Genomic DNA, 12,693 nt, shown 5'->3' with positions numbered 1-12,693 from the left:
GGCGCTGGTTTCATGCGGGGAGCCAGTCAGCAACACTTTCTCTGTCTTTTTATTGTCAGCAGGGTGAAGAGGAAGAAAATATTGAATATCAGACCATTGAAGAGTGTAAAACTGGCGCCTCGGAGTCAGTGTAATGGTATACAGGTCAGCAATCTTTGACTTCCAGTGGAGAGCGGTGTGCATTCAGAAGTTGGTCTCAGCCAATCGCTACGGGGCAGACTCTCCAAGTTTCACCCCTAGAAGTGGAGAAACCAGTGCAATGTTGGTGAATTTTCAGATTGATGTTTCTTTAATAAGGCTTGCAGTCTCTCAGTATTCTGATAGTGTGCCATCATGACCTACATACTCCTTAAAATGCTGACAACTAGAGAATAAAACCCTCCAGTTTCTTTATGTATAGTGTTTTTTTTATGTGACACCGTATGCCTATTGCCTAAAGAGAAAGCGCACCCAATATATTATTCTCTGTAAAGTGCAAAAATTGCAGTGCAATTTGTATTTCTTCTAATTTTATATCATTGAAGTGAGTATTTAGATTCCTTTTGTAACAGTTATGTAGATGCACAAGTGCAACAGAAGGTTAAAGTCTCTATTTGGTCAGGTTTGATATTTTCCAGCAGTCCCAGGCAGCACCAGTGTTGCATTCCCATTGCAGTATTGAAGCTTCCACTCATACTCCTCAGTTGTCTGCCACTATTATGTGAGTACTGTGTATATGCCGTTTCCCCCTGCTCGTGCTAAAATAGGGAGGGCCAGTTTGTTGTACATCATCATGTGAGATGCATTTGAATGACACCCAATGTCAGCACTTTTGAATATCTCTCTGCGTTTGAATCTTTATCTGGTAGCCAGGTTCGTATGCTCCCAGCATCTCAAATGTAGTTTGAGTAATGATTTTTAGCCACTCTCTGAGTGCTGTGTTGACGGGGTAGAGTACTGCTACAATAACGTCTCCAGATGTCCAGATTAGACCGTCAAGCAAGACCGATATTTGATTGAGGATTTGTAATTAAAAAAGCATCCCCGTTGATCTAAATAAATAAGACACCGGCAGTAGTTGTTCTTTATTCTTTTGTTTACCAGGTATGTTGTGGACAGTTATGATGTGAATTTCATTCATTCAATCACCCTCGGTGGCATTGTGATTGCTCTGTAGCTTCATTACAATGCAGCTGCGGTATCGCCGCAATTTAATTTATTTCCGTAACAATGGGTCGATCATGGATTTGTCTGTAAATTGCCACAGGTCTGCGGAGTTGATTTTATTTTTGCACACCATGGAGTCAATTCATTATGAGCGAGCATTAGATGGCAATTGTTGACACCGTCTTGCAAGATTCTCAATTAAGCGAATGTACATGAACATCATTACTTCCTTAGCTCCCCCATGTGAAATAACACTGCAGTGATGCCAATTTGAGAGAATAGCAAACTGTGGCCCATTGAATTAAGACCGTCTGGTGTAATTGGGTGTGTGATATGGAAGGCAGCGCCTATTTTGATAAGAGCTGGGTTCAATACTAGTAGTCTTGGATACAGATAAACGCTGGAGCTTGTATGTATGAATGCACTGAATAACCTGCTATTACCATTTGAGATGGAGGGAGATACTGCAGAAGAAAAAAAAAGCCCTGCTCTTTTTATATTCCGATTGTCCACACCTAGCAATTACATTTTAAAAAATGAATTTGGCTGTGCTTGCGGTTTTCCCACTAAAGATTCAATGAATATATAACTCATACTGTCACTGGTGAAGGGTTATTTGGGGGATTTGTAAACATCCCTGCTCAGCTTATTATGTTGCATCCTGGCGCTGGCAGATGCCTTTTCTTATTATTTAATTCACAGACAAAAAAAAAGCAAACAATAAAATGCTTAGGAGGATTAGACGTTGACCGCTATGATTTACCAGTGACAGACAAGAAAAGTTAGAAAGAAAAAAAAAAGCTCTGAATTCAGCTCATCTTTTTTGGTGATTTGTGTTTTTTCATAGTCACAGTTGCTTTGTTTGTCTTCTAAATGTGTTGAAACTATGAGGGATGAAGCCTCAAGCTCCATGTGCGTGGAATAATCTGAAGTGGCTGTATCAGAGATTCGCATCGCTTTACCCCACTTGTGAATATTCTGCATCATACACTGAGACAAGAGACTTAGGATGGAGCAGGATTTCATCATCTTTCCTCAGAGTCGCACTGAGTGGTGTAAGCTCATCCGTCACCAAGTATGCTAAGGACGTAGCTGCCACTGGAATTTAATTGCCAGTAAACGCTGTCATGATATTGTTTGCTCTTTTCCCCCTCTGTTTCTTTCTCTGTCTCCTCACCTGGAAGTCTCTGATATGGACAATGACTGCTCATATTTAAAGATTAGAGGAAATCTGAAATTATAGTAATCAAAATGATTCTATGCATGAGGGGGGTGGGCGAAATATCGATTATACTCGCTGTCTTGCAGCTTGTCCCACATGGAACATATAAAATGACTATATGGCGAGCATCGAGTATAAATTGTCACATTATTTTTTTAAGCCAACATAATGAGGCTCGCTTTGGTATTTCAGTTCTCTTGCTCTCTCCTATGGCTCTCCCCCTCTCACAGACACAGCAGGAAAAAAAAGACTTTAACATGATCCGTCACATGCACTCCCCCGCCCGTCCAGACCACTCTCTACTGGGTTATACTTGGTAGGTAGGCAAGGCGTGAGTTTTTGTATCTGCAGGGCTCAGACCGTGACTATTTAGTTACGTTTTGTGGCCATGGAGCACCAGTGCGACTTCAAATATTATTAATATATGAACTGGAGAGCTTTTAGTTTGTTTCTAGCTCACAGTGAATAAATACTCAGGTTTAATGGCGCAGCTGTAACGGTTTAAATTCATTCTAACTGCTAACAGCTAACTTTTGACAGGCTGCTTCAAATTCACAGACAAAAATCAACGAGCAGGGTAAAAGCATCTGTGGTTCTACTTTGATATATAACGATATTTCAGGGTATTTTTGTGATAACGATATTCTTGACAACATGACAAATTAGTGAAAAATAATTCTATTTTTTAAGAACATAAAATTGCAACAAAATAAGTGATATAGTTTTACAGCTTGGCTTCAAATATTCAGTAAAAACTAAACAAAAATGATCAGAGTGAGATTCAGATTCTGTATACAGTGTTGATAGTTCAACAAAATAAAATCCACCACAAATTACACATTTAAACAGTTCCCAAATATAAAAAAAAATGTACCCTGGGATCCACATATATATATATGAATCAACAGGTGATTTCCTCTTTTAGTAAAATCCTAAATGATTGAGTTGTTGTGTTTTTCTCCACCTGGACCTTTAAGCTCTGCCATTTCTCCTCTAATCATCACGCTGTAACCTGTGACAGGCTGTTATGATACCACAACTATCGCACATTCACATTTATGAAGTTTTTGGTCGAGCCGCGAGTGACACGTAGGTTTACATTACCAAAGGTTTATGACAGAATCACTTGACAACACCGACTCCGTGTGCGAACAGCGAGAGAGGAGAGGGAGAGACGCTGTGCTGCTGCCAGAGGAGCCGCTGACGGAGTTCCCTCTGAGCGATAAGTCACTAAAAGAGTCTGAGAAGTCCGGGGTTGTTCATAAAACATTCAGGACGCCACGGTTTATTCCACGCTACTGAAGCGTGGAGTCAGTGATAATTTTGCTTTTAAGCAATGCGTGTTGTTGCCGTGGGTAACAGTATGACGTCAATATGTCACAATATGAATTTATCATATGATATAAAAAATTATACTGGTATTATCGTGAACGAGACGATAATGGCACACCCTGAAACAATACTTTATTTAGCTTTATTATAACAGTACTTTATTTAAAGATCTAGTGTGTAGGTTTTAATACCATTTAACTGTATCATAACAGTACCCTATTTAACTCTATTGTAACCATATTTTGTTTAACCATTTTCTAATGGTATTGCATTTATTGTTATTGTAACAATACTTTATTTCAATTTATTACAATAGTACTTTATTATAACAGTACCTTATTTAACTTTATTGTAACAGTAATTTATTTGGTAGTTTAGTATTTTAATAGTCTACAGTAGATTAGAGGACATTTTAGAATAGTGTGATGTATATAATGTATCGTGATTTATACAGCTCAGTCCTAATAGTAAGCTACAAAAAAAAAAAAATTATTAAAAAGTCTATCCATGTTATAATGTTATAAGACCATACAGCTCAGTTGAACAACATTGGAGTAGTATTTGACCAGATCTCCCTAGAAACTCACATACAGAGGGATCAGCTACTCAGAAATTGATCATCTTGACTCTGATTGTCATGTATTTTTAGGTAATAGTTCCACACTTCATGTTGCAGCAAGGGATTTAGGCATTGAGCCTCGATAAAGAACGAACACAATCTGGTTCAGATGGCATCCAGAATTCACAGAGTCTGGGCAACGTGCTGCAGACAAACACTTCTGTGTCTCCAAAATCACTGGTGTCAGGGGGAAACAGGCAGCATCTGATGGAACACTGCCCTGGTTCTCCCTCTCCCCTTCTCCAAGCGCCGGGAGGCACGAAAAAAAGAAAAAGGAAAGGGGGGAAAAAAAAGCGAAGAAGAACTGAAGAGAAACTGAAAAAGGAGAAGGGAGAGAGGAGCGTCAAGGAGGAAAGGGAGAGAGAGACTCGACAAGATGAATTATGCAAAGCTGTCAGAGGCGGCTATTGTTGGAGGTGCTGGCTGTGTTAAAGGGAGCCAGCCCTGATCTTCACCAGCTCCATCAACCACTCTCACCACTCCCCATGGCTGAGAGCCGTCTGATCTGTGCTCCGGCAAATGGCCAACAACAAGATGAGGAAGGGGGGGAGGCAGGGGGACGGGCCAGGCCACTTGGTGACAGGTGGATTGTCTTGGAGGGACACAACGGCAACGACAAGTACGCTCTTTATTACCGTTATTTACAGAGGTCACCGACAGGGAGATCTGAGCTGATTTGTACAGCAGCCCTGCGGAAATATAATTACTGAACAAAGGCTTAGTGAAGAGTTGCCATTTCAGCATTCCGGTCAGCGGCGGCTACTTCGGTTTAGCGAAACACTTTGAGTGCTGAAGTAAGAAGCGTAAAACTCTTTATCAGTTCCAAGATATCTTGGGAAGAGGGCTCTGAGAAAACGGATTGTCATTGTGGATTTTTTTTGTGGGGTGAATTGTTTTCTAAGGGTCATTAAATAGTAAAATAAATTATGTTCACAAATGACTTTAAAAATTGGTGTTCAGTACATTATGATATGTAAAAAGTTAATAATCGCAGTGTAGAAGCTGGAAACTGAAAATGTTTGCTTGATAAATGACTGTAAAGACCCTGAAAACGTATTTTTGTCAATCAACTTCTTACTATGACTCATGGTTTCCTATATGAACATACTATTTCCCGCTGAAGTTTCGACAGTGTCGCTTATTTCACATCAGAGATTTCTGTATTTCTTTTTTTCCCCCCCGTGCTCCTCTACCTGGTTTGAAGTGGGCGGGGCTCAGTTGAAAAAAGCATGATGTCATGTATACCTGCGGACCAATTAGAATTTAGCAACATGTGAATCATTGGTTGGTAGTTTGGTCACTATCAGTTAAATCTGATTTGATGAAGCGGATTTAATTTTGGGGTGTTACATAGAAAGAAAAAAGATATTTATATTTTTAACTTTTGATTGTGACAGAGCCGCTGATGTCCCGAGAAGTCATATTTGTTTATGTTGTGACCACAAGATAATTCTCTTGTGTACACAAGATATAAAACGTCCCCTCTCAGAAATTAAGAGGCTCCTTTTATTGATTATTTAGTCATAAGTATTTAAAGTCACGGAGAAATAGTTGAGATTTGTCGCCAAGTGTTCAGGGTCTTTAAAGGATAATTATCAACGCTGATTATTTCTCTGATGTCGGGGTGTTAAATTGTAGGACTGCAGATGATGATTATTTTAATTTTGTCGCTAATTTTGTTTTTAAAAGTAATCTTTCTCGTCAGAAACTAGCCCATCACATGTTCCCAGATCCTGAGGTGACATTGTCAGATTGCTTGTGTTGCTCAAAGATGTTTAATTAGCAAGTTGTTTAAAACTGAGAAAAGCAGCCAGTCCTCACAGTGAGGAAGCTACAACTTTGTCCTTGATGAATAACTTAACATTTCCTCGGTTGTTGAGGATTTATTTTCTGTCAATTGGGTATCAATTAATTGATTACTTGTTTCAGCACTAATCAACTGACTGATCAATTCAGCCCCGCCTTGAGTGTTGCTCTCCTTAATGGCCATCTCTGCTTGAAGCATCAGAAATTCCTTTTGCGCTTTTGATGAATAACATACAGTATGTGTGTTGCTTATTTAATTAATTTTGTATAAAACAACTTATTGGTTCCAGGACATCATATGTTGCTCTCCCCTTTGGTCATCCTTTCCAAATCCCCAGTTGGAAGCACAGAACCCACCCGCTCCCCTCTTTGATGAATAACTGAATGTCAGACATGAAACAAGTAAATCTCACTTCGATCCTTGAAACCTCTCCAACTGCCCTGAAGAGCCAATTGACTTGGACACCATTTCTTCACACCGTATTATACAGATGGTTTATGGTTTATGCTTCAAAGAAGTGCAGAGGTGTAGGACAGTAGCAGGCGTCAGGGGGACTGTACTCAACCGGCATGGGAGTCGTTGGGACGTGTGGAGCCGCGCAGCGTAGATCATGAACTGTCTTTTTCCGTGCCTCACTGGCTTGCCAGAGGATCTCTGTGTGACACTAATTTTGCAGTGTCGACTGTTCCACTGAGTGGTCATGGGTGACTGACTGTCCTGATTCAACTGCACGATCAAAGGTAAAAGGGAGTATAGGAGTGAGCGATACCAGAAAAGTAAAAAAAAAAAAAGAAGGAACACAGGTTTTCTAAAGAATTCATGATTTTATCTTCAAAAATTTCTTAATCAGACACATCTTCACATTAGTTTGACTTTTCCGCACTCCTGTCCCTTTTTACAGATTGTGCATTAGTGCGTACTCTCAGTAACTAGAGGCACATTTTGCATAATCAAGGCAAGACAGACTGGCTTTTATTCTCACTTGCGTAAAGTAGTCTTAAGTTCATACTGTAGTTAAAACCTTTGAAACTTAAAGCCTGCAGAAGCACAATAGAATCCCCCCAAGAGCCTCTGTGACCTTTTGTTCATAATTTAAACTACCATGAATGTCTCCCTTGTATCCTGATACTGTCCCCATGTGCACCGCCTGTGCACAGCTAGGACACTTTGACGAGCTGTGAAAAAGATGGCACCTCCAGGTCCTCGGAGTAAAGCATAAATGTTTATACGGGGACATGCCTGGCCACTCAAGGGCTTATAGCTGATTAGGACACAAATCCAATTCCTCCTATAGTGGGGGGCTTGCAGCTCAGCAGGTACGACTTGTAGCATTAGCTGTTTTTCAGACGGCGAATCTCTTTACAAGTCCATAAAGAAGAGGGGGGTCGTAATCAGGGAGGCTTCTGGGCGTGTCTGCTTGCACTCATCCTGTACATTAATCTGCCAATCTGGACGGGTGTGTACAATTTCCTGAAAGTGATGAGATGTGAGTGAGATGTCCTGTGGCATCGTAAAAACAAGCGTGTGTGTGGGGTAGTGTTGAGAGTTGAGTGTCAGGGTTACAAGAGAGTGTGTCACTGATTGCATCTCAGCCCATCGGGGGAACAGAATGATATCCAGCAACTCTGAGAGAAGGGGAGAAAAAAATAGGTTGAAGAGGCCTGGAACAGCTCACAATTTTCATTATCCCCGCATCCTGTACTCCACCAGCGACTGCTTCAGTTTTTGGGGAAAGTCTCTCCGGGGTCTGTACTTTCTTGCAGCGCGACAGTACGCTATCCTGGTTTCATTGGAAGGTTTTGATGCTTGATGTGAAACGAAGTAGATCTCATTTGGGGAAAGAAGGAGTCTGATACTCTAGTCTTACAGCTCAGCCAAGAGAGAAATGAAAGTGTGGTGTGTGGCAAGTGTGAGTGTGTGTATGTGTGTGCGCGCGTCAGGAGGCAGTGGAAAATGGCTGGTAATAAACACTTCTGACACACCGGGGCTCCCATCCACATTCCACTCAAGGGTTTTTTGCGGATTAGTCACATTCTCATCCCCCTTGTCCACATTTTCAAGCACTGTCTCCACCTGTGAGAGTGTCGTCTTTGAATTTTCAACAAGCTAAAGATTTTAATACTGATCTATGTAATGTTTGCATGCACAGGGTCAAATTAGGTTTTTGTGTAATGTGATGCACATGCTCAGTGCATACAGAGAGGTTGGGATACATAGCTGGGTCATGGGCAGTGTGTGACATTGGATTATTTTGCTGCCATGGACTGGTAAATCAAGAAGTAATACAGGTTTGCATTTTTGATAGCTACATGTCATATCACTGTTCTTTTCACTGTTGTATCATGCAGATGTAGGGTTGTGGTTAACATGCATATGCACATATAGTATAATCAGATAAGCATAAAATTTAAATTGAGGTATGAAGTAGTTTGAAGGGTCAGTTCAGGCAATTGAAAAAAAAAATGTTTACTTACTTCTGCAGCTAGTTTTGTTTCCTTTACGTTGGATCATCCCCTGAACACACTCAGTAGTTTTCATAGGAATTATATTGTTATAAAGTAAAGACTGATCACAAAGAGCTAAGTAATAATTTTAATATATACTGGGGAGGCACAAATATAAAGAAATTGCTATGATACAATAGGCAACCACACACCGCCGTCTGAAATAATCATTCGCAAATGCATTCATAAATAAACTTAACAAATTGCCATTATTATCACTGCCGGTTCTGTTTATGTTGTTAGATACAGTCAGTGTCAAACACTGTTTAGTCGCTCTATTTCATTACTGTCAAATGTTTTAAAGTGGAAAACTAGAATGTAATATGAGTGTTACGAAGGCTTTATCACTGTGGACTGTAAGAGTTTATATTAAGTGTTAGTATGACATAAAAAGCCATGGTATAATATGTTTTTGAAAAAGTCATAGTGTGTTCACTTGTCATATGCAGGCGCCCTGAAAAGGCACTCAGTCATAAAAACATTGAGAACCCGGGATTAAAGATATGTGTTTCAAAATGCCCGAAAAAGGTCAGTGCAGCTGTCAAGTTGGGGAATACCCCCTTACCCCCCTGTAGGGGTTGGATCACAGAAGGTGTGGGTGGGAAATAGTCCCCCTCAATTGTACATCGGTGATTATAGCCCTGACAGTGAGGTCGGTAAATATCATTTGTGGGAAAATGCATTTGAATTTTTTTGAAAGCATTTTTTCATTGTGTTGAGGACTACACTAGTTCCATTTACCGCCACTGTATTAGGATATGGGCAAGCAAAACCAAAGTCTCTGTGCAGCGACATTACATCCTGCACCAATAGTAGAGCAGTATGTGAGGAAAACATGTTTGTTGTTGTTGTTATTATTTTCTTCGGTGAACCATCCCTTTTCATTTTAGTCTCACCTGCCCCAGGCTCCTTGACTGCAAACATAAACTGTATATGTATGCATGTTTTTCATAGAAATGTGTTTATTAACACAGCAGAGCTATTTTTATGAGTCTAAAATTAAACATTGGGATCATGTGTGTTCTGCAAGAGGGACAGTTTAAAGAGTCAGTCCACCCAAACTGCAAAAAAACGATTTAATAGTGATTTAAGTACTTTAAATTAAATTCCATTCACCTCCACTGTATGGGGATATGGGCAGGCTAAACCAAACTCCCTATGTAGCTAGATACTGTAGCAATAGAGGTGCAATATGTGAGGAAAAAAAATATAGATGTTTGTATTTTTTTTTTTAATGCTTTTGGTGACCTGACCCTTTTCATTTTTATTCTCAATTGCCCCAGGCTGCTTACCCACTGATATATTCTCTATATATGTGCATTTTTCATATGTTCATTAACCCATGAGAGATATTTTTATTTAGTAAAAAATAGACACTGAGAACATGTGTTTTCTGCAAGAGGTACAGTTTAAAGAGTCAGTTCACCCAAATTACAAAACATTTTTTCTTATTTAGTGTTTAAATTATTTGAACACCGCAAATGAAGTACCATTAACCTCCACTGTATTGTTGTCGATATACTTTTACTGTATAGGTATGCCTTTTTATACAGAAATAGGTATATTAACTCAGAGTTCATATTTATTTATATATTTATTTATTGTTTTGAGTAGAAAATCAGACACTTGGATCATGTGTGTTTGCAAACGGTACAGTTTAAAGAGTCCGCTCACCCAAATTACAAAAAAAACTGTATTTTACTTACCTAATTTTTCAATGCTATGAGTGCCTCAAATGAAATTCCATTCACCTGTATTGTCGTGGGGTAGACGCAGAATTTCAGACATATCAGCACGGGTAGGTATGAGACTGAGACGAATAGTGTCTGTCATAATTTATACAGAGCATCCCTTTAATTTCTTTCCCTATGCCACAGGCTAAAAACATTTATATAAATGGCAGATATGCATTTTTCATTGAGCTATGCCATCTCACTTGTTGTCATTGCTATTCTGTGTATAGAATCTGACACTGGGTTAATGTGCATATCCTGGGTCAGAATTATAATTCTCCATGAGTTACAGTTTAAATTAAAAATTAAAGCATGATGTGATTGTGTCAAAAAGTCACTTGCCACCGTGATGTGTGATGTATTGATTAATCCGTCATTTAACCAGCGTATGACACTCGGTGGATGTTAATTTTGGACTGTCGTCATGGGAATAAGGTTTTTCACTCATAAAAATATTATTATGTGAAACTGCCACTAGTTCTGGAAAAAAAACTGCTTTTGCTTGATGTGAAAAATGTGGCTAGTTTTTATAATCAGTGCAGTGAAAATGAACTTGATTTTGAAGGCCGAAGCAGGCAGAATGAGGAGGTGATCTTCTTTTAAGAGAGGAAGTCATGTATGACAGGGGTTCATGGGTGAGGTTTCAGGGGTGGTGAAGTAGCGGTGGGGGTGGGGCAGTGAGAAGGGGATAAGTGTGTACTTTTGAAGATGAAGCAGATGGATTAGTGTTATCTGAGCTCCTTGCTTCCTTTCCTCTTCTCTGTCTCTCTTTCTCCAGGTAGAGCGGGTGGAAGCCTGAATGGACTGAAGAACAGATCGACAGAGGTTAAAAAGTGGGGAGGGGAGTTTGGGGGCCACATCGGTCCAGAATCACAACCGGAGGAGGAAGAGGAGGGGGAGAAACGAGCAAAATAATCCAGTGGCGAGTCTCTCAGGAGAGGGTGAAGGGGAGGGAGTTGGATACCCAGCATGCAGGCAGCATGGAACGGGTGAGGGAGCAGCGGCCTTTCTGCTCGCTGTCCAAGAGCCAGAGAGACCGAGAGAGATACTGCGAGAGAGACAAGGATCGGGAACGCCGTTATACCGCCTCCTCGGCCGACCGCGAGGAGGGAGCCTGCCGCGTACCCACTCAGAAATCCTACAGCTCCAGCGAAACGCTCCAGGCCTTTGACCATGACCCTTCACGAATGCTGTTTGGAGGCAGAGTCAAGGAGATGGTCCACAAGGAAAGTGCAGAGTACAGCAGGCCAGGTTAGCAAGAGCAAATGTTTACTCTGATTTCTCAGTATTTGTCAGATGAGTGTCTATAATGTGAGCTAAGTAGTGTGGTTACTGAGGCTGACACGGATAAGTAGAAGACAATTACGTTTAACTTTAAAACCCACATCATCAGCTCGGTGACCTTGGCTGCAAAACTGTGATAAGTCGTTAAAAATGTCTGTATTAATTTAGCAACTCACAGTTTTTTATCTCCAGTCCTGAAAAGGAAATGTGAAGATAAATATGAGATCCCAGTTTAAATATGCCAAACAACAAAATCCTTGTATCCACGTTCATTTACTGATGTTTAACATTGGGAAACGTCATTAGTAAAAGACCATGGACGCAGGGATTTTGTTGTTTGTTGTGTTTACTAAATATTGCAGTTTTAACCTCCACTAATTCTCTGCAAGTTTGACAAGAAATAACAACATGATGCCAGGATGCTAGACAGCGGTAAACACAATTAGATGATATCAAACAAAAGCACAATTTAGTTTTATTTTCCCCAAACTTTCAGAGAACACTCACATGGGGTGGGATACAGTGGGCCACTCTGACCTTATAAAATGTTCCTACTGTGCAGGACTATGTTAAAATAATAAGGAAAAATGCTCAGTAAATAACCCTGTCCTTTAATTGGCTGCTGGAAACTGCTCTAATTTCTGTAATTAAAAAAGTTTGAGCAGTTTATTCTATTTTATGGCACTCCTTTGGCTCATAAGATTGCAATTAGAAAATCTGTCCATTACTCCCTTACATTTTCTCGCTGCTAATTGGTGCCCATTTCAGAATTAATGGGATTATGATGAAGTTGTGGGAAGAATGCTATTTTTCTTTATTTCTTTTTAAAAATCTGGCCATTTAATGTAGACGACTGTTTCCTCCATCATCACAGCAAATGTCAGATTTAATGTAATTCATTTAGTGGTGGAAGAAAAAGAACATATTTTGTGTAAATGAGTGTAGATACTATATCTGCTCATTGTGCTGTGTGTGTGTGATGGTGTATGAAAATGTCTTTATCTAATGATCGTTTTAAATTATATGGATTTTAATGTGGGGAAATC

General features: G+C 39.9%; 1 protein-coding gene across 1 annotated transcript in view; it reads left to right on the top strand.

The window, feature by feature from the left end:
- si:dkey-237h12.3 (teneurin-3) overlaps positions 1 to 12,693 on the top strand; it is a 188,527-nt gene that overhangs the window by 6,389 nt on the left and 169,445 nt on the right. The window contains exon 2 of the mRNA XM_050042122.1: positions 11,142 to 11,614. Coding sequence (XP_049898079.1) covers positions 11,344 to 11,614 — 271 coding nt within the window. The 5' untranslated portion in view covers positions 11,142 to 11,343. The remainder of the gene's footprint in view (positions 1 to 11,141; positions 11,615 to 12,693) is intronic.

Source organism: Epinephelus moara, chromosome 4 (assembly GCF_006386435.1).
Source record: "Epinephelus moara isolate mb chromosome 4, YSFRI_EMoa_1.0, whole genome shotgun sequence".
NCBI classification, from domain to species: Eukaryota; Metazoa; Chordata; class Actinopteri; order Perciformes; family Serranidae; genus Epinephelus; species Epinephelus moara.
Note: the sequence above shows the minus strand (reverse complement) of the source record. Positions and strands in the feature narration are given on the sequence as shown.